Source organism: Globicephala melas, chromosome 9 (genome assembly GCF_963455315.2).
Source record: "Globicephala melas chromosome 9, mGloMel1.2, whole genome shotgun sequence".
NCBI classification, from domain to species: Eukaryota; Metazoa; Chordata; class Mammalia; order Artiodactyla; family Delphinidae; genus Globicephala; species Globicephala melas.
Genome location: NC_083322.1, coordinates 95244120 through 95267732, shown reverse-complemented (window position 1 = coordinate 95267732; position 23613 = coordinate 95244120). Strand labels below are relative to the sequence as shown.

The window sequence follows — 23613 nt, the reverse complement described above, 5'->3', positions numbered from 1 at the left end:
GAAACTCTTAGCTGGTGCCTTTCTGAGATGGGGTTAAGGAACTCGTGTAGTATGGAAGCTAGGGGCTGGGGTACAGAGCCCAGGAGCTATGGCATCTTGTGATTGGTCCAGATTATTCTGAGGAAGAATCTGATAAGCCAGGGTGTTCTGGAAGAAGACAAGAGACGAAGGAAGTAGATAAGAGGTGGGAAGACCGAGACAGGAAAACTTGAAACACAGAAGTGGGATAGACGGAAGAAGAAAGACAGACATGGAGAAATTTTAGAAATAAACATATTCACAGAATGCGCACCCTCAGTTATAACAGACACAGCTAATAGTACTCTCAGGCAGCCTTATGATGAACTGAACGATGTTGTACAATGCAGCTCCTATTTCATGATGTCCTCTGGCCATGTGCATGGAAGGCCTACAGCACCAGCTGTTTGGGTCACATAATCAGAGGCAATTGCTCTTGATCTCTGGGGAGCTAGAAGGGCCCAGGCCACGAGACAGCTCTCAGACTGGTAACCCCCCACTAACACTGCCTTGGATTTCTCACAGTAGCCCCTGTTGGCCAGAGGACAAAGGTCAGGCCTTTTCCTTCCTCTGCCCTCCACGGCTCATGCAAATACCAAGTGTTCCATTATTCCTTGGGCCAAAGAGAGAGAAACTGTGAAAAACAGTGGTTAAGATCTTCGTGGGATCTCAAATTTCAAAAATACTCCCCAGAATGTCCACACATGGAAAGGATGTTTATTTCTTCTCACTCTAGATCCACAGAACGGATTTAAAACATAAAGAAATTAGCTAGGAAGGAAGTTAGGTGGATTTAATTTAGCCATTTAATTCCTAGAGCTAACTGGAAAACAAAAACAGGGATGTATTCCGGAACAAAGCGTCCTTTTAAATGTTAAATATGTAACATTATTTCTTGTGCAAACTCTGGTGTGTGACTGAAATTCTTGGGGTCCCTGGAGACTAAGGGCAGTCAAGGAAGGTGCTCCTCATGCCAGCACATAGCTCCTTGCAAACAGACTCCTGTTTCAAAGTTGGGCTCTGAATTTAGTGGATACCACACTCATGTTTGTCTTTATATATGTTTAGTGTCAGAAACTAAAAAAACAATGGTACAGTTGTTATGTCACCAGCTGCTGCATTTTTAATTTAGTTTCTTAACAAAAACAACCACAACAAACTTACCTCATCATAATTAATTCAACCAATCAGGTTAATTACTCCTCCAAGCTAGTGGAAACATAATATTGTTGCTTGCTGGAGTTAATGGAGCTGACCCCACCTGCCTGTGAACCCCAAGCAAACGCAATGATGTGACTGAATGGAGCGCACAGAGGAAGCGAGCAATCCTGTTCTGCCGGCGGTCGCGGCTCCACACCATCCCCTTCGCCTCAAACACAAAGCAAGTGTCAGACCTGCTAGACCTTCTGAGAAGGAAACTTATTCTAATTTAAAAGGGAGTCTCGCTGCTCATCTACCTGGAGGAACCCTCACTCAGTGAGGGGCTGGGCGCATCATACGAATCATCTCATTGAATCTTTCCGATAACCCCTCAGGGTACGTTCTACATTTGCACCCATTTTACACGTGAGGCTTGGAGCAGTTAGGTAACTTGGCTAAGGTGTCATGGCTGGGAAGTGGGGGGGACTGAATATAAACCCAGGGGAGCCTGATGGCAGGGCTGAGCTCATAATCATATTACGTTACTTTTTTCATTTGATCGGCAGGTTTTAAAAAACCATTTTATGTTGAGATTGAAAAAAAAGGTTTTTATGGAAGGAAAAGCAGCAAAAAGTAGATAAAGAAGACATCCTCCACAAGCTGCTACAGACTCGTCCGCGTGGGCATGTATATAGTACATCTACCTTGGCTAACCTTGGGCAAGAATTTGCAATCTTCAAAGTCACGGTGAGGGGGCAGCAGAGACTCTTAAGGGAGAAGAGAGCACACATGCATATAACCAGGCCTATGTGCTTTCTTTGAGCAGGTGCTCTTGGAAACATGGTGGTCAGTAGGGGACAGATCTGCCACGCCGATCCCATTAGCCCCGGGGATGCACTACCAAGGGAGAGAAGAACTGGCTGGAGAATGTCACATGCCAAGGTATGCACAGCTTTCATGAGATCAACAGTCCTTCCCAGGAATCCTCATGTTGCCCTTGGTAACCACCACAGTGAAGCATGTAGGTGCTTCTTAACTTTTTCCGAGTTTACAATCTGCAAAAAATTCAGGAAGCGAGAAATTTCTTTACAAACACAGACTTCCACTATGGCCCTGAAACACTTTCCTGTCCTTTCAGTTAAGGGGATGGCTTCCCCCTCCTGGACTGTTAGGCCCTCAAAGGCGTGGGCAGTGTCTTTTTTATGTTGTTGTTAAACATGCTTTTATATCAATGTATACTGAGTCAATTTTCAATTACCCATGTGTGGACTGTCTCCCAACATGGTGGTCAAAGTATACCCATTGGCTACAACAGGTTGACAAACTCCGAATCCAGCCTTGTTTTTGTATGGCCCTGGGCTAAGAACGGTTATCACACTTCTGAAGGTAAAACTGTTTTTAAAAATACCCCTTAGGTGAGAAGAGTTTTTTGATTTTGCCTCTTGACCTACAAAGCCTAAAAGTTTTACTATCTGGCCCTTTACAGAAAAAATTTGCTGAACTTTGGTCTAAACATCGCTGGCAGCTCCGAGTTATGCTGTTGTAGGGGTGTATCCCCCAAACTCCTTGTAATATACTTATTTGCAATTCTATTGTAATTATTGAGTTCCTTCCACACAGATCTACTGCTGAACCATCTTCCTGTGCCCAGCACAAAGCATCTGGCTCAGAACGAAGAAGGGACTCAAAACCACCTTGTTAAAGAAAGGAATTGTCCACGCCATTCTCACACTCACGGGTGCCTTTCCATATTGTATGTCACTATGGTTTTCCTCCCTGTGTCTCTTTATTACCAATTTCCTTGGGCTTCTCCTTATCCTATGTGCCACTTTCCCTCACCCCTTCTTTCTCTAAAATGTAGAATTGGGCATTGTTAAGTACTTAAAATTATTTCTTTTTAGCTCGCGTTAGTTCCTGTAAAAAATCTGTAGGTGCTAGGCATTTGTTTAGGGGCTGAGAATTCAAACATAAAGATGCTATAACTCTGGCCCTTGATGAGCTAGCTAGCCGTCTAGAGACAAGACCAACGCATTTTGTTTGGAGGCTAATTTAAACAAATGAGAACAGCAAAATAGCAGAATCTATATCTTTCTCTTTTAAAACAACTGAATTATTTCCTATTATTATGTGACTTTTAAACGATTTCCCTTGATGTCACTGTCACTTGATTGGAAGGTGGTTCCCAATTCTGGATAAGGAAATGCAAATTAAATTTATATATGATTCCACAGGCATGACTAAGAAGGAAGGTCTTTGGTTAAGACACAGAATACATTTTGAAACTAAAGGGGGTACCTACTGGATTAGGATCTTACTTGAGACAAAGCGATTTACACATTCATGTTATTCTTCCCTTCCATTAGAAAAAATAGCCCCCGGACCCCCAAAACAACACAAAACAAAACCAACAACAATAACAGAATTGAGGAGACAGAAATCATGACACATACATGTAGGCTATACGTATCCGTTTGCACACAGGTTAGCTAAACTCTAAAACAGGTAATCTCAATGTTCCTCCAGTTATATTAACTTACTGCTAATCTTCAATAAGTTTTGGGGATCAGCAGATGCTGACACATTATCCACCTAATGTTGATGATCATTTCCTGCTTATATTATTTGATACTAACCTCGATGCTCCAGTTGTTGTCAAGACTAGAGGGTAACACGTACCCTATAACCAGTGATTAGTTAAAACCGAGAAGCACACATACAAGTATACGCTCACATCCAACTAGCTGTAATTCTTGGTGTGTATCTGGGCAGTGGCGGGGTGTCAGCTACCCACAGTCTGGAGTACTGACATACACATATACACATGCACACATGTACGTACAGGACAGGCACCCACGGCTGCTACAGCAACCTCATTTGGGACTGACCCTCTCCCTCTTGTTTTGAAACCATGTTGGCGAGACCTGCGTCCCCCTGGTGGTCCTATTTTCTCTCTGATTGGGTGTGAGGTCTAACCTTCTCTCCGACTGCTCGGCCCTGCCACGGGGGACTCCAGACCTTCCACGGTTCTGGCCACGCTCCCGGTGGCGGCAGCCGACTCGTCTTGCCACCCCGCGCCTTTCGCCGACTCCGGCTCCAGCTCCGGGCTCTGCACCGAGTCGGGCACCGACTCGAAGGCGCTGTTCTCCTCCTCCTCGTCGTCGTCCTGGGAGGAGAAGACGGTGCTCTCGGAGATCTTGGCGCTGTCCACGGAGGAGAAGCGGGTGTGGCTGGCGAACCTGCTGCCGTTGTAGCAGGAGGGGCTGTAGCAGGAGGCGCTGTAGCAGGAGCTGCTGTAGCACGAGCTGCTGTAGCACGACGTGCTGTAGCACGAGGGGCTGCAGCAGGATGCGTCGCAGCCCTCGCAGCTGTGGTCCCCGCCCTGCCGCGGGCTGGAGTCGCTCTCGCTCCCCGTGCTGGGGAGCGTGTCGCCACCTGGGACAGAGCCGTTGGCCAAGCCCGAGTGGCCCGGGGGCGCTGTGCCTGGAGTGGCCCCCTCGGGGGCCCCTCCATCCTCTTCCGGGGGAGGCGGCTCGGCGGCGACCGTGTCCACCTCGCTGAGCGCCTCCTTCTCCGAGGCATCCTTGAGGGTGGCCTCCTCCTCCGCGCCATCGTCGTCTGCGCTGCCGCCCTGCGCGGAGGGCAGGCTGTGCAGCAGCGTGTGGAGGCGGATGTAGTGGGTCCGAGGCGTCTCGGGCTCCCCGCAGGCTGACGCGATCACCGTCTCCAGCTCGGACACAGGCAGGGAGCACGGCCTGCTTTTCCTCTTCACCGAAGCCCGCAGCTGCAGCCTGTCCTCCTCCTGCCCGCCAGCCCGGCTCTCTGTCGCCGCCTCCTGGGCCACTGGCTCCCCGGGGCTGCCCGGGGCTCGACCGTCCTCCAGCAGCCCGGGTAGGGCCGCCTCCCCGCCCAGGTCCAACCGCTCGGCCAGTTCTTCCGCGCTCAGGGCGGGCTCCGTGTCCTCTGGCCAGGGGGCCAGAAGCTCCCCAGCCGCCTCAGGCCTCACACAGACCGTGCCATCATCTCCTGCCTCCGTGGTACCTGCGGCGGCCTCAACCGGATTGGCAAGCTCCAGGCTCTCGTTCCCTGCAGGGCCCACCGCGCTGCCCTGGCTCAGCTGCTCTGGCCCTGAGGTCCCCGAGGGCTCTGGTGCATTAGTGCAAGGCGGCTCCCCACGGCTGCTTGCCACCAGGTTATTCATGGGGCTGTCCTGAATTTCTGCAGACTCAGGTTCGGTACTCAGGGAAATCTCCTCATCATCTGCAGACAAGAAGAAAATGTCACTGTAGTGTTAGCCTGCTCCGGGGGACTGAGCCATCCTAGGGATTTCTGCCTTAGGATATTGGATGTAGGGGTTGATGAGGGCTTCCCATTGGCCAAAGCTCTGCTAAAAATACTGCAAGAATGAGTTCTCCTTATGTTAAGGACACTTGCAGTCATGATATATTTAAGAATTCTGTTTCAAGGAACTTCATTTTTTGGTTAAAATGCCCAAAGCCTAGCATTACCCCAGTTCTAGGCACATAAATGTTTGCTACATGTTAGACCTCAGAGATGGGGGGCACGGTTTATAGTTCCTTGCTGGCTCCAGGCAGGACTAATTATATTGGTTCAGAGTGTTTACAATGGCTGGGTCCCCCAGGGTGGCAGAATGGGGTTCTTAGGTGACCAGAGAGAAGAAAAGGCCAATGATGGGAGCAACCACAGTCATTCAGTGGCTCAGACTGGAAGGTTTCCAACATATGGAGGTACTGCAGGGGAAGATAAACCAGGTCTCCATACCGAGCACCCATTCAAGGAGCGGCAAGCATGGTTTACCTCTACCTTCCCCCAGTTGCTCTATTGCATCCCTGCCAGACAGGAATTCCCATTTCAAGCTCTAGTGCTATTCACTCATCGAAGAAAAGCAATCTCTCTGGTGCACTGTAAAGCTGTCCTTACTGAAGGAAGAGTCAGTTTTATTCTCAGAATGTAGAAAATGCTGGATTTGAAAGGACGAAACAGTCAAGTGTTTTCTTACAATCTGCTTTGTATATTGGGCATAGAAGAGTGCAACTTCTGTTTGATGAGTGGGCAGTGATAAACTTCAGACCCTGAATTCTCAGAAGCTATATTAGCTTTAATGGCAACCTATAAATGTGGCCCAGGAGGACCAGACAATTCTCAGTGTGATCTACACTTATGAGGGGGCTTGTAGGAGAAAAGCAAGGGGGGAATTAAGAGGTATCTCATCATTCTTATTTGGAGATATGTTTTGGCCTGAAAAACTGAACACGGGATGATTCTCAAGTTTTCTGTCCAACTTATAGTTTCCATTTTTCCTGCGATATTGTAAAAATCCACTGGGTAATCACAGTTCAACACTATGATGGGTATCACATTCATTCACTCACTCACGTATGTAATGATTCAATATCTGTTGAGCAAGTCCTATGTGGATGCTGGGAGTAAAATGATAAATTAGACATGGCTCCATACCCACGTTGGCCTCTTTGTCAATTCCCACTCGAGTGCCTAACCCTCTACCTTTGGATCACCGAATGAAGAGGAGCCTCTCAATCCAGGGGACAACAGAGACTTCCCTGGTGGTCCACTGGTTAGGACTCTGTGCTTCCACTGCAGGGGGCCCGGGTTTGATCCCTGGTCGGGGAACTAAGATCCCACGAGCCATGTGATGTGGCCAAAAAATAAAAATAAAAAACATAAAAAGGGGGACAGCAACCTGGCTTCCAGAACAGATCACTGGCTTCTAGGCCTCAAATGGAGAAGATGGATAGAGAACCATAAAACCTAGGACATGTCTGGAGAGAACAATGGTTATTGTATTTTGGGGAAAGGAACCACGCTATGACACTCGGCTAGGACAACACATGAAAGTACATGCTGAAAATACCTGGGTGGATGGAGGAAGTGATCTCAAATCGGAATTGCAGCTGTCCACTCACATGATCTGTTGGAAGCCTGCGGCCAAGTGTGTAGCTGACCACCCTGTCCCTAGAAGGAAACAAACACCGTCACAGATCTGGTCAATACCTGTCCTCCTAAAGACCACGCAGTGTGCTTTCTGTGTCAGTGGGCAAAGCAGCCCAGCCCAGGGAGGCCCTGCTATTAGGAGGTGGTGATCTGCTCGGGTACATATGAGATGGTCCTAAGGGAACGATGGGAAAGTACATCTGCTCAACAGCGATGAAAACCTTCAAGAAAATCCTTATCGAATACTCCTAAGCAGGGATCAGGAAACTACAGCCCACGGGCCAAATCTGGCCCATCACTTGTTTCCATAAGGCCATGAGCTTTTTCCATTTTTAAATAGTTGGAAAAAAAGCAAAGGAAGAGTAGTATTTTGTGACATGTGAAAATGATACGAAATTCAAATTTCAGTTTCCATAAATAAAAGTTTTATTAGAATGCAACCTTGCTTATTATTAAGTTTACTTCTTGTCTGGGCTGACTTCATGCTACAATGGCAGAGCTGAATATCTGGGACAGAAACCATATGGCTTATACAGCCTGAAACATTTACTATCTGGCTCCTTATAGAAAGTTTGCCAACCTGTGTTCTAGAGAAAAAAAGAAAAGATATGGATATCCTTTGCTGCTTTTCCTGTGCAGGGTGATATTTTCCAAATATGCCCTTAATAATAGACAGTGCCAGCAGCAGATGTGTGTCTTGCGATATCTATCTATCTATCTATCTATCATCTATATCTAATATCTATGGAAGGATGCTGTCCTGGTTACCAGGGACCCTGTGGAGGGGTTCAGAAAGGGACCTGCTGCGGAACGGAGCAAAGCAAGACTTGTGGGCTGGGTCCACTGGCCCATGACCTCTGATTACACCAACTCCAGGGTCCCACAGAGAGACTCTGAAACTCCACCCTGGACTCTGGCACCATTCCCTCTTCCGACTCAAGGCAATTTTTAATTACTAGGAAGACAATTATCCAGGGAGAAATCAACCTGAAACTTTGCTATTATAGTTTCATCAACAATGCAGCTTCAGCAGAGCACATGGTCCCCTACCTTCGCCTAAATAGGAAGAGTGATTACCTTGGGATATTCAGAAATGAACAAATCCACTCTATCCAATAATAACAAAGACATAGTCCCAAACCAGTTGTTACTTAGATAATTCTGTATTCACTCCATTTATTCATTTGTGACATTCAAATAAAAAGATAAGTCACTGGCTGGTAGTGTTTTCATGTTTCTTCCTAGAAAGCACCAGCATTATGAAACAACATATATCCCAGTGATCCACTGACTTCGTATTTCTATTTGGGAAGCCCTGGTTTCATGCTTGGAGTTTCTAGGAAGCCCACTGAATAAGGCATTATATGCAGGGAAAATAGAATGAGCTACAATATTGACATGGGCCTTGGTCAATATTATGAGGTAGGTCTACTAGGACCATAAGAGATCCTGAACCCCAAACCATGCCGGAATCAGAGGAGGCCTAAAGACCATCAGACAGTGAGACAAAAATTAAATCGATCACGCTTTGCATTTGTTTTCCACGTGTTTCTTTCCTTTGCTTTCCACTCACTTTATCAACAAATATTTTTTGAGCCTCTCGCAAGTCAAAAGTAATTCCGGTGATATACAGCAGGTAGTGCATACCGCTGCCTTTAGACAGCTTACATCCAGCTGGGGGCATGAGGCAGGACCACTACATAAAGGGCTCAAGGCAGCGGTGATATTTCCAATGTGAGGCTGAGGCAGGCATGGGTAGAGGACTTGAGGGAGGCAGACAGCCAGGCAGAGAGCTGCGGGCTGCGATACAGGCCAAGGGATTGAGGGAGATTTCTGAGCTTTATTTTAGAATTTTTTTTTTTTTTTTGGCCGCACAGCATGGCATGGGGGGGTCTTAGTTCCCCAATCAGGGATGGAACCCACGCCCTCTACAATGGAAGCGTGGAGTCCTAACCACTGGACTGCCCAGGAAGTCCCATGAGCTGCCTTTATTTTATTTTATTTTATTTTATTTTTTTACGGTACGCGGGCCTCTCACTGTTGTGGTCTCTCCCGTTGCGGAGCACAGGCTCCGGACGCGCAGGCTCAGCGGCCATGGCTCGCGGGCCCAGCCGCTCTGCGGCATGTGGGATCTTCCCGGACTGGGGCACGAACCCACGTCCCCTGCATCGGCAGGCGGACTCTCAACCACTGCGCCACCAGGGAAGCCCTGCCTTTATTTTAAAAGGCATACAGTTTGCTATTTTAAAAATGAACAGTTTGGAATCATTTAGTCTCTATGTGCCACAGACAGCTTTATGTTCTTTAGGTATATTTTTGCTTGTTTGTTTGAGTGGAAAATGCAAACACCTTGTTCGACACACGACTGTAGCTTCGTAAATGTCAACTCCCTTTGGCTTGAGAATTAACACGTGTCTATGTGCACACGGCTGCACACACGCTATCAGGTTCTGATTACATGTCCTTATGATAACTGTGAGTGATTCCAAAGTCCTTCTGAAAATCCAAAGAGCTTTAAATTAAGACCCTTGGAAATTCTGCATAATTTTCCTCATTCCTTTGATATCATTCTAAGTATTGCACTGAGGCATATCTATGACCAGAGAGTTAGTGTTTTCAAACATAGTTGCCATTACCTACGGAAATACATATTATGTACAAGGATTTTATCTGGACAGAGTTCAATGAGAACCTGAATGGACACGAATGTAGAAGATACAAAACACAGAAACACATTCTCATATACAACTGAACGATGCAAGCAACATAATTGTGGTTGCACCATAAGGATTCACGCTTTTAAAATTTCATACATATTATCTAGCATTTTCTATAAATACTAGTGTTTTCTAAGGCACTCTGGTCTAGTAACCCAGCATTTCATCTTGTTATGGAAATGTCACAAATGATTAAATCCTACACACAAGACAGGCATATGAATGAAATGTTATCCTTTGTAGTAAAACAAATTTTAATTTCTATCTGTACAGAAAAAATGCTGCATTAAGGGCTTCTTTCACTATAGTGTCTTAGGAATTTTTACTCGCTTGCATAAGTAACCAGTGGTACGCAAACTAGGGGAAAGAGAAGGGTCTGTTTAATTAAATGTTGTAGCTCAACAACATAATTAATGGGAGAAGCCAAGGAAATACAGCACCACCTTTTCAGTTCAAGTCTCTATGAGACTGTATTGTTGCCTCCCTTGGGCCTGGCCTGCTGGCTGTTGCCTAGTGATACTGAGCTCTTGGTCAAGGTTTACCCTATGGCATGTCTTTCCAGGAGTCTCTGAACGGGCATCGACAGCTTTCCCAAGAAGCGCTTGATGATGGGGCGGCTCTTGGCAAACTTGTCCTTCACCTCAATTTCCAGCACATCAGTGGGCAAGGACACAAAGCTGAATTGCTGCAATGAAAAAACATGTGGCATCAATTAATTGCAAGGTGAGAGAGCTGGTCAGTCCCCAGTCCATCTGCTTTGAATGATGTCATTGTCAAACACCCCAGCAGCAATATCTCTATCTATCTATCTATCTATCTATCTATCTATCTATCTATCTATCTATCTCAACCTATCTCTATCTATCTATCTCAAGGTTTTAGAAATGCTGCGAACCCTGTTTATTCAATAAATGAATAATGGTCACAATGAGATGTCTTCTCAGTGCTTAAAAATAAGGTCCTTTTCTTTTTTTTTTTTTGGCCACTTGGCTTGCAGGATCTTAGTTCCCTGACCAGGGATCGAACCTGTGCCCCCTGCAGTGGAAGTGCGGAGTTCTAACCACTGGATTGCCAGGGAATTCCCTAAAAATAAGGTTATTCTTGGAGATTCAAATAATAAAATCAACTCACTTTAAAGGGAAAGAATGCTACCCAGGCCTCACCATACTTGACTGAAGGTATCAACCTACTTAAAGAAAGAACAAGCAAAACTCACCTATAATTAAGGAAATGCACTTCAAATCAACAATGCAATACCTTTTTTTTTCAGGATTATAATGGCAGAGATTTTTAAAAGTTTGATCATACACCGCCTTCTGGAAAGTGGGAAGGGACAAGAACTCTCACACTGTATTGATGGAAATGCAAATTGATTGGACCCTTGGGACGGGAATTGGTAATATTTTTTGGCATTTAAACTACAAACTCCCTTCAACCCAGAATTCTACTTCTAGGAATTTCCTCTCTGGATTAACTTGTACAAGTGTGCAAAATACATTTTTTTAATAAGGATGTTCAATAGAGCATTATGAACAATTACAAAAGGCTGGAAAGATTTAAAATACGCCTACCAACAGGAAACCGGCTAAATGAAGGATGGTAAGTTTTTGAAACAGAGAACTCTGCTGCCATTCAAAAGAAATAGGTAAATAAGTATGTTCTGACATGAAATGATACCTGACGAATTAAGAGAAAAAAGGCAAGATGTAGAAAAATGTGAAGAGTGGGATTCCGTTTGTATTTTGAGTTGCAGAGGAAATGCCTGGAGGGTACAATCCAAACTGAACTTGAGGATGTGGGCTCATGGTGGGGTTGGTGGGGAGAGAAAGCAGATCCTTTTCCTTCTGTTGTAAACTGTTCATTTTTAAAATAGCATACTGTAGGGCTTTGAAAATAAAGGCGACGACAATTAAAGGCAGACTGTTATCATCAGAAGTTGGCTTGGCTATCAGTAAGTGTAGAAAAGGAGAGAGAGGAAAATATTTTCATTGCCCAGCTCAGACTCTCTGGGAGGGGGGAGTTGATTAAAAGTTATAGTACCCTTAATTGAGGGTTGTGAAACAGCTAAAATATATAACTACTTTCTTTTATTCTGATGAATTCCTAACAGCATTCTTTTCACCTTAGTTGATTTCTAATTTCAGAGGTTAAATATGTCAGGCATACCAATGTTAATATCCCCTCCGTACCAGTCAGTATGGGCTGGGGTATGCTGCAGTAACCAACCAATTCCACGTCTCAGTGACTTATGGTAGCAAAGTTTTTTCCTTGCTCATTGTGGGCCGGCAGAGGGCTCTGCTCATTAGTCACTCAGGGGGCCAGACTGATGGAGCAGACACACTCTCTAACACTGCCAGCCATGGTGACAGCAGGAAAGAGAACTCTGGAGGGTTTTCCTCCTGCAAATAAGTATTCACTTTCAAACCCAAGTCTTCGTCACAACTAGACACATACCCCAGCCACCCCTGCCACCCCTAGGGAAGGAGGCCTGTGAGCATCCAGGCTCCCTAACTATCTCGGGTCCCAAACTCCCATTTCTTCTGCCTAGTAATTCCATTCTGAAGTGTACTGTAATGGATCTCCTAACCTAAAAGCTCAACCATAGGCTAGGAACATTGTAGTATATGTATATGACAGAATAGTTTATAATTTTCTAAATTACAATAATTTATATTATGATTGTACCTAAATATGCGATTACAATTATAACACATTAAATGACAATAAGATAGAAAATGCTTATTTTCCAATGCTAAGTGACAAGAGCAAGGAACAGGTAGCTCATGATCACAATAATGTGAATGAAATGAATAGAAAAAAGACTGGAAAGAATTACAACGAATTTCAACAGCAGTTGCTTTACCAAGTAAGATTATGTCCCCCACCCATTTCTTTCTGTGATGAACATGTATTATTTTTATAACGAAAAACGTAACCACCTTTAGTAAAACACGAGTATTTCCGGCACTAGCAGCCTACATGGGACACGAAAGTCAGCTTACTAAGACGTTCTCTGAAACTTGGTGGTAAATCCTGAGCTCTTTTCCTCCCTCCACAAAGACTTCCTTCTCAGCCTCTCTTCACAAATCCACCCCTTCATGGCTGGCATCAACCCCTCCCCACCAGGCCCTTACTTCCATGCCATGGTTACTGGAGTCCATGTAAACTTCCAGCTAGGTCAGGTTCTTCTTTTTTTAAAAAAAAATTTTATTGGCGTATAGTTGACTTACAATGTTGTGTTAGTTTCAGATGTACAGCAAAGTGAATCAGTTATATATATATATATATATATATATATATATATATATATATATCTCCATTCTCTTTCAGATTCTTTTCCCATATAGGGTACCACAGAACTTGAGTAGAGTTCCCTGTGCTATACAGGTCAGGTTCTTTTAAGAACCAGTGAGCAGCTCGAAAAATATAAAAGTCTGCCTATTCCTGAGCAAGCTATTTGCACCCGTGGGTCTGAGGCCAGGGTGATGAATTTTGTCTGGCTGCTGACCTCGCTCTTACTTTGAGCCCCTGAAGAACTTGCGGAGTGAGGTGGACTTGGCTTTTTTTCCTAGATCTGCACATCTAAGTTCTTGACTTTCTCATGCATGACCTCACTGAACCTCAGCATCTTCAACTGTAGACTAGGAAAAGAAGGTTCATGTTGTGTAAGATTAAACTGCATCTTTTCCTCTCCATTCCTGGTCTATCCAGATTCTACCTGCCCCATCCTCTAATATTTCCTTCTCCTTTTGACTCTTTAATTATTGGACTTCTTTCAAATCTACGACCTTATTTCAGCTGGTCCTTAACAACCAGTAAGTCTATAAAAGTGATTGTAGTATCCGTAAACCAGGTCCAAATGCCTAGTGCACAAACAAAAGCTACAGTTCTCCTACTACTAATGCCCACTCTGTCTTTCCATCCAGAGAAATGGCCTGGTTAATGGTCAAAAGAAAAATCTGTGAACTATATCTGCACAGGATTAAAAAAAAAAGATGCATTATTGATCCAAGCCCCCGCTCTTTGTGGAATTCTGTCACCTTGCATCCTAGTTCATCTGTGAAAGAAACCAATGTGGCAAATGAAAAAGCCAATCCTGGATCCTTAGGGATGGGAAGTCTGGCCATTTCCCACATCATCCTCCTTGAGGATGCTTGAGAGCATCTAAGGGTAACTGTACTCCATGCTTGGACCAATCAATCAATCAATGTCTCCTTATCTCTGCGTAAGTCATGAAACTATCCTAGATAAAGGAACTCCTGGTGCCTTGAGGGTCAGAGAGTAAAGTTCCATAAGTCACCTTTCCATCAGAACATTAAATTCGGAATTCTCTTTCCTGGCTGCACTTGAGGAACCAACTGTCAGACCTCTTATGATTGGCAACAATGGCAGGAAGAAAGCTGTATGAGGCCCAATGCTGGGGCATGAGCTGGAATGAATACAGTATTCTTACAGCATCAATCCTCCTTTTGGTTTTGTTTCAGCACAGGTTGTGGGACTCTTACTTTTGCTTTGGGCCATTGGTACTTAGCCCTGGCTCCCATTAGAATCATCTGGGGAGCTTTAACAAAAATACCCATTACTGAATCCCATCCTTGACTAATTAAATTAGATTCCCTTGGGGGTAGAGCTGGGTACTGGTAGTGTTTCTAGCGTCCCAGATTACCGTGCAACCAGAGTGGAGAATCACAGTTCCCACAGTAATAATCCATTTTAACATAGAATAATCTCATTGTTATAAAAATATTTCTTAGATCAAATATAAATCTTTCTCTGTGGCCTGAATATTTAGCCCAGTGATTCATAACATATTCTTCAAATCCCAGCTTAGTAGTACTAAGCTGGGATTATTAAATTATTAAATTTAATAATATTATTAAATTTAATAATATTTATTTTAATAATAATAATTAATAATAATATTTAGTTTTTTGGTCTTGGCATTCTGATTAATAGCAGTAGATGGTAGTGGGCCTCTATCCAATAGATGCCAGTAATACCCTTCTAGTTGTGACAACCAAAAATGACTCCAATCATTGCTCAACGTCTCCTGGGGGCAAAACTGCCCTTGTTGAGAACCACCGATGTAGGCCTACCTTCTTCAATTTTCCAGAGAGATGTTAGACTAGTGTTGCAATATAGGGGGTATCCATTTATTTTGGTTTGCATTGTTACTCAATAGGCCACTTACAGAAATAAGATGCTTTATTTATTTATTATATTCTATCTTGCTTCAGAAAAGACACGGAGTAGATCTTCTATAAACAGAATTTCCGTAAACTGAACTTACTGAAATAAAAACAAAGTAGAGAACCAAAAGAAATATTAAATTAGAAATTATGTTAAATTATGGCAGCAGTTCCATAATGGGCAAGTGAGGCAGAGATCAGGAGAATGTTGGTCATAAAGCAGCCAATGGCTCAGAAGAAGGGAAGGGTTACTTATTCACTCAAAAACACCTCCTGAGCACTGACTCTGAGCTGGGTGCTGGTGACATGGCCACGTCCCTACGAGCTCGCAGTCTTATGCTGCAGGTAGACAATGACAAAGCAGACAGTTCCACGGTAAGAGTCCCCAAAGGCTCAGCCTGATGGACAGGTACAGAGAAGGGGTGGCGATGGTGGTGGGGAGAAGGCTAATGAACAGGCAGAGACAACTTCCCAGAGGAGGTGATGCCTTAACTAAGTCAAAACAGTTAAGTAGGCATCAGCTGGATGAAGAAGGTGTGGGAGGAACATTCCAGGTAGAGAGGACACTATTGGCAAAAGGCTGAAGTTCACAGAGTGCACGGGTCCCTTTGGGAAATGTGGGTGCCTCACTGTGTCTGGATCATAGAAGGGGTCAACTTATGAGAGGAAACTGGATAGATAAGCAGGATCCAGCTCACAAACAGCTTCCTGGACAGAGCCTAGACTTATCCCAAAGGCATCTGGGAACAATGGAACTGAATTATGCAAATGACACACTCAGATGTGCATTTCAGAGACGTCACTGTAGTAGTGCTGAGGAGGTGTCCATAGATGGTCAGGCCAGGAGGCAGACAGACCAGCTGAAACAATGGAGGAGTGAGGAGGAAGCCTGGCAGGGAAGGAGGAAAGGGGTGGCAGATTTGTGGACTGGCTAAATGTCAGTGAGAGCCATGGCATGAGGGAGAGGAAGAGACCTCAAGTTCCCAAGGCTGGATTTGCAAGATTGAGGGCATGTGGGAGGATTAATAGCTAGAAGAGTGGGGATGAGTGATTGAATGTCCCAAAGCAATGAAGGTACAGAGTGATGGAAATAGGGGTTGGTTATGGAAGGATATTAGGTTGTAAAGAGAAAGCTGGGAAGCCTGTGATGTTTTCACATGATCGAAGGTGTAAGCATTGGAATGGATGACTGGTGATAAATGGAAGTAAAGGTCAATGGGATCGAGGACGTTAAGGAAATTAGGTCATTCATGTGGACTCTGTGATCATCCAGAAGAATGGTTGGTCTTGGGTAGAAAGGGAAGACGGTGCCACAGGTAGAAAGGACGAGTTGTAGCCGAGTAACTAATGGGACCCATTAGTGCCTTGATGTAGCCAAAACAATAAGGACATCAGTGTGAGAGGGGACACTATAATCAAACATGAAGAAATAGTTGTGGGACGTTTCAGAGAAGTGTTCAACATGATTTGGAAAGTATTTTCACTCAGGCATTTAGGGGCAGGTATGATAAAAGATGATCCCAGTCTGAGAGAGCAGAAGTGCAGTTGATTCACTTATGTCCACTCATAAACTTACGGAAGTCGGGAAAGGTTGAGAAGGGAAAAGTGGTAGGGATGGTTGACTTGTTTTGGGTCATGTTACATTCGAAGAGGTAGGAGGATGTTGAGGAGTAAGGCAGGAATACCAACTCGAAGCCAAGACTGGATGCCTGGTGATGTAGGGGAGGAGTGGTCCTAACTGTTGTGTGAAATAGGTCATGATATGCAGTTAGAGGGGCATCTCGTTTTGCCTCTCTTCTCTTGCAGACATAAGGGGAAAATAAAACACCAACTCCATTCACAAGAGGCTGCCTGGTGCGATTCAGCCAACACCATTATTCATTACTAGTGAAAGTTAAATGGACTAGGCTTAGCGCTTCCTGTGCAAAGGTTCTCCAAGGAGAAGGAAAGCAGGAAGGAAGTAAACGGAGCATGCAAACTGCAGCTACTCTTCCTTAGAACCTTGCATGGTATGTGACTTTCAATTCAGGTGGCACTATTCATTGAGCTTAAAAATGACACTCAAAAACAGTGCTGCCTAAAGTCAAGGATAACAATAGAAAACAACTTCACTAGCAGAGCAATCATTGAGTCAGGAGCAATGTTTTTCTCTCTCACTAGCAATGTCACAGGGTTTTATATTAAGGGGTGATGCTCTTGGACTCTGGGCATAGGAGACCTACCCCTCCAAGCAGTGCATAGCCTGACTCTACCCCAGGAAGGACATGCCAGAATCCTGTTGAGATGTGAGCCTTGTATCTGCAGAGAATCTAACTGCTTTGAATATTAAAGGCTGCTCTTACAAATCTGTCGTATATGGAAAGTTTACATTTCTTCTTATGCATAAGAACAAGGGAACTGGTCTTGACTGGGCCTCCACCGTCTCCGTATCAGGCACTGAGAAAACTCAGCCACAGAAAAGAATATTATTAATTTTATTTGCAGGCACTGCTGTGGCAAAATTAGGCCAAGATTTAGGCTTGGCAGAGTGGGAAGCAAGGTCTGCAAGTGTGTGCTTGTAAATATGTAATGTTATATACTTTTATACTATATATAAAATACATCAAATACAAAAGTATGTATTATACTTACTACTTACATGTATTCTATCTATATCTGTATCTATATCCATATTCTTAACCACAGGTGTCCCTAACCCCCAGGCCACATAGCAATACCGGTCTGTGGCCTGTTAGGAACTGGGCTGCACAGTAGGAGGTGAGCGGCAGGGGAGTGAGTGAAGCTTCATCTGTATTTACAGCCGCTCCCCATCGCTCGCATTACTGCCTGAGCTCCGCCTTCTGCCAGCATTATGGAGAGTTGTATAATTATTTCATTATATATTACAATGTAATAATAATAGAAATAAAGTGCACAATAAATGTAATGCACTTGAATCATCCCCAAACCATGCCCCTCCCTCCCTGGTCCATGGAAAAATTGTGTTCCACGAAACCAATCCCTGGTGTCAAAAAGGTTGGGGACCACATCTACATGTCTAAGTCTTTTGCTTCTGAAGATGATTCATTTCAATGCCTATAAAAAAGGAATAGGATTAGATTACTAGATTGAAAACCAAGAAGACCAAAATTTGCTGTGTGATCATAAGCAACTTAATCAACCTTTCTGTGTCTACTTTATAGTACCCCTAACAGAGAAGAAGCACCGTCTGCACAGGCTTTGTGGGTAAATTGTCATCTTCACTGTACAGTTCCTCAAATGCATACCTTGGTCATCCCTGCATGTTCTTTGTACCTTTAGGAGCCTATATCCAATCAGTCATTGAATCTAAACTCTCTAGAGTCTGTTCTCTCCTCCCCACTTCTGCTGCCACTGGCCAATGTCATTCCCTGCCCATGGAATAACCTCTTAACTGGTCTCCCAGTCTTCAGCTTCTCTCTTACAGTGGCCAGTAAAGTTATGTCTCTGAAACACAGATTTGGTCCTTTCATTCTCTTGCAGAATAACTTTCCCTGATTTTTTTCTCACTCACGGGATGAAATCCAAATTTCCCAATGACGCGTTTGGTTCCTGCCAATCTTTCCACCTTCACTTATTATACTCATTCCCTGGCAACCTCATTTTCTTTCACACATTTTCACAGACTTACTATTTTCCTAGAAGGTGTTCTTTCCCAACTTCCTGGCCATGCCAAACTCCTACTCATCCTTTAAACACCCATTCAAGTAAAATTTCTTCTGTGAAGCCTTTTCTGACTTTGGGAACCACCAACAGAGACAGCTGTTTTTTCTTCTGCTTCCATATCTCCTCTATAGTTTTTATCACGTTATTTATTTTCTTGTGGTTAATAAGGATGCACACAGAAATGTGTAATTTGAATATGGAAATGAACATTGACAAGAGAGGGAATCAGTGACTGGCTACTCCTGGAGGTATTTCCACCAGAAGTCACATATTGATGCTGCAAGAGTGGAATATAATACAAGCTTGTGTGTAATCTAAGATGCACTCTCTATGAATGCTAGATTGCAACTTCAGTGCCCAAGCCATTTTAGTTATTGTTCCAGCAGAAAATCTAAGTACTAGATTTTAATAGAAATAGAAAATATGAACAGACCAATCAAAAATACTGAAATTAAAACAGTGATTAAAAAACTCCCAACAAACAAAAGTACAAGACCAGATGGCTTCACAGGCGAATTCTATCAAACATTTAGAGAAGAGTTAACACCTATCCTTCTGAAACTATTCCAAAAAATTGCGGAGGAAGGAGCATTCCCAAACTCATTCTATGAGGCTGCCATCATCCTGATACCAAAACCAAAGATACCACAAAACAAAAGAAAAAGAAAATTACAGGCCAATATCACTGATGAACGTAGACACAAAAATCCTCAACAAAATACCAGCAAACTGAATCCAGCAATATATTAAAAGAATCATATGCCATGGTCAGTTGGGATTTATCCCCGGGATACAAGGATTTTTCAATATCCACAAATCAATCAGTGTGATACACCACATTAACAAATTGAAGAATAAAAACCATATGATCATCTCAATAGATACAGAAAAAAGCTTTTGACAAAATTCAACACCATTTATGACAAAAACTCTCCAGAAAGTGGGCATAGAGGGAACATATCTCAACATAATAAAGGCCATACATGACAAACCCACAGCTAACACCATACTCAACAGTGAAAAGCTGAAAGCATTTACCCTAAGATCAGGAACAAGACAAGGATGTCCACTACTGCTACTTTTAGTCAACATACGTTTGGAAGTCCTAGCCACAGGAATCAGAGAAGAAAAAGAAATAAAAGGAATCCAAACTGCAAATGAAGAAGTAAAACTGTCACTGTTTGCAGATGACATGATACTATATGTAGAAAATCCTAAAGATGCTACCAGAAAACTACTAGTGCTCATTAATGAATTTGGTAAAGCTGTAGAATTCAAAATTAATACATAGAAATCTGTCGTATTTCCATACACTAACAATGAAAGACCAGAAAGAGAAATTAAGGAAACAATCCCATTTACCATTGTATCAAAAAGAATAAAATACATAGGAATAAACCTACCTAAGGAGGCAAAAGACCTGTTCTATAAGGCACTGATGAAAGAAATCAAAGATAAAACAAGCAGGTGGAGACATATACCATGTTCTTGGATTGGAAGAATCAATATTGTCAAAATGACTTTACCACCCAAGGCAATCTACAGATTCAATGCAATCCCTGTCAAATTACCAACAGCAATTTTTTTTTCAGATCTAGAACAGAAAATGTTAAAATTTGTATGGAAACACAAAAGAACTCAAATGCCAAAGCAACCTTGAGAAAGAAAAATGGAGCTGGAGGAATCAGGCTCCCTGACTTCAGACTATACTATAAAGCTACAGTAATCAAAACAGCATGATACTGGCACAAAGACAGACTTATAGATCAATGGAACAGGATAGAAAGCCCAGAGATAAACCCATGCACATATGGTCAATTAATTTATGACAAAGGAGGCAAGAATATACAATGGAGAAAAGACAGCCTCTTCAATAAGTGGTGCTGGGAAAACTGGACAGCCACATGTAAAAGAATGAAATTAGAACATTTCCTAATACCACACACAAAAATAAACTCAAAATGCATTAAAGACCTAAATGTAAGACCAGATACTATAAAACCCTTAGAGGAAAACATAGGCAAAACATTGGCTCCACCTCCTAGAGTAATGGAAATAAAAACAAAAATAAACAAATGGGTGCTAACTAAACTTAAAAGCAAAGGAAACCATAAACAAAACAAAAAGACAACCCAAAGAATGGGAGAAAATATTTGCAAGTGATACGACCAACAAGGGATTAATCTCTAAAATATACAGACAACTCATGCAGCTCAATATCAAAAAAGACAAAAAACAAAAAGCAAAAAATCAAACAACCCATCAAAAAATGGGCAGGAAATCTAAGTAGACATTTCTCCAAAGAAGACATACAGATGGCCAAAAAGCACATGAAAAGATGCTCAACATTGCTAATTATTAGAGAAATGCAAACCAAAACTATACTTAGTTATCACCTCACACTGGGCAGAATGGCCATCATCAAAAAGTCTACAAATAGTAAATGCTGGAGAGGGTGTGGAGAAAAAGGAACCCTCCCTCCTGTTGGTGGGAATGTAAATTGGTACAAACACTATGGAGAATAGTATGGAGGTTCCTTAAAAAACTATAAATAGAGCTACCATATGATCCTGCAATCCTACTCCTGGGCATATATCTAGAGAAAACCATAATTTGGAAAGATACATGCAGCCCAATGTTCACAGCAGCACTAGTTACAATAGCAGAGACATGGAAGCAACCTAAATGTCCATCGATAGGTGAATGGATAAAGAAGATGTGGTAATTTTATACAACGGAATATTACTTAGGCATAGAAAAGAAGGAAATAATGCCATTTGCAGCAACATGGATGGACCTAGAGATTATCCTACTAAGTTAAGTAAGCCAGATATGGAAAGACAAATATCATATGATATCGCTTATATGTGGAATCTAAAATAAAATTGATACAAATGAACTTATATACAAAACAGAAATAGACCCACAGATATAGAAAACAAATTTATGGTTACCAAATGAGAAAGGTGAGGGGGGATAAATTAAGAGTTTGTGATTAACCTATACACACTACTATATATAAAATAGATAACCAACAAGGACCTACTATGTAGCACAGGGAGCTATACTCAATATTTTTTAATAACCTGTAAGGGAAAAGAATCTGAAAAAAAATATGTATGTATGTATAACTGAATCACTTTGCTGTACATCTGAAACTAACACAACACTGCAAATCACCTATACTTCAATTTTTAAAAATGCTATTGCACATTTAAAAAAAAGATACATCACCATACAAAAAAAGAGTGGAGTAAAAATAAAGACATTTTCAAATATAAAATGACTTTGAGAGTTTACCATCCATAAACTTTCAGGACTTTTTTCAGACACAGGTTACAATTATAATTAAAAGTCAAGACATCAGATTAAGAAAAAGAGATACAGTAGCAATATAAAAAATCATGGTATATACAGACATTCCTTGACTTGCGATGGTTCAACTTAGAATTTTTGACTTTACAATGGTGTGAAAGTGATATGCATTCAGTAGAAACCATACCTTGAGTTTTGATTTTGATCTTTGCCCGGGTAATGAGGTGTGGTACAATGATACTCTGTCGTGATGCTGGGCACTGGCAGCCACAGCTCCCACTGGACCACACGGGTGAACAACCCATACACTTACAACCATTCTGTACCCAAACAGTCATTCTGGTTTTTACTTTTAATACAGTATTCAACAAATTACATGAGATATTCATCACTTTAGTATAAAGTAGGCTTTGCGTTAGATGATTTTGCCAAACTGTAGGCTAATGTAAGTGTTCTGAGCAGATTTAAGATAGGCTAGGCTAACCTATGAAGTTCAGTAGGTTAAGGGTATTAAATGCATTTTTTAAAATGATGTTATTTTCTTTTAAAAAACCTTTTTATTTAATATTGGAGTATAGTTGATTAATAATGTGTTAGTTTCCAGTGTACAACAAAGTGATTCAGTTATACATATACATGTATCTATTCTTTTTCAAATTCTTTTACCAATTAGGTTGTTACAGAATATTGAGCAGAGTTCTTTGTTGGTTACCCATTTTAAATATAGCAGTGTGTACTTAGATATTTTCAACTTATGATGGGTTTATTGGAATGTAATCCCATCGTTAAGTAAATATCTATCTATCTATCTATCTAATCTACCATTTATCTATTGATATAGATATAGCCTCCACATTTTGGTGTGTATTTTGTATATATTTTTGTGAACAACTTTATGAAAATAGAAAACATAAACCATGGATACTTTCTAGAAAAATAGTTTTAAAGTTGATTCAAGAGAAAATAGAAAACCTGAATAAATCAATAAACCTTTAGGAATTGAACTGATAATCAAACATCTTGTTACCAAATCACTTTATAAGTAAATTTTACCAAAACTCCTTAGAATTCCTTGGAATCTCTATCTTATATAAACTGTTTAAGAAAAAATGAAAATAAAAAAAAGAGACAGCTACACAAATCATTTTCTGAGGATGACATCATTGACACAAACTGTACATGGACATTGTAAGAAAACTAAAGACATCTTAACTCTTAACACAGTTGCAAAAGTCCTAAATAAGAATAGCTGCAAATCAAAAATAACATTTTAAAGAAAAAAACCAGAGTGTATCTTCCAGGCTGAGTGCTACCTGTGTGACCTCTCCTCTGAGACCAGTAGCCCCCTCCTCCTTGGTCATTCCTTATGTTCTTGCAGAGGGTATGTAAGATGTGAGACATTCATTTTATGTACTTACTTTATTTCATCTTACTTTTTACTCAAAAACTTCTCTGATTTCATTTTTCTCACCTATATTTAAATACATTTTTCTTGCTGTATTGTATGCATTTCATATATTTTCAGGAACAAGAAGCGATATGCTGTGTGCTCTCAGATTTGACACTTCCTATGGGAAACG

At 42.1% G+C, this 23613-nt stretch overlaps 1 protein-coding gene across 8 annotated transcripts in view; it reads right to left on the bottom strand.

Moving 5' to 3' along the window:
* The window catches only part of HECW1 (HECT, C2 and WW domain containing E3 ubiquitin protein ligase 1), a 479149-nt gene that overhangs the window by 115062 nt on the left and 340474 nt on the right, over window positions 1-23613 (bottom strand). For all 8 annotated transcript variants that reach the window (XM_060304845.1, XM_060304844.1, XM_060304842.1 and 5 more), the window contains 3 exons: window positions 10388-10530; window positions 7049-7149; window positions 4132-5415 (listed from right to left, as the gene is read on the bottom strand). In XM_060304845.1, coding sequence (XP_060160828.1) covers window positions 4132-5415; window positions 7049-7149; window positions 10388-10530 — 1528 coding nt within the window. The remainder of the gene's footprint in view (window positions 1-4131; window positions 5416-7048; window positions 7150-10387; window positions 10531-23613) is intronic.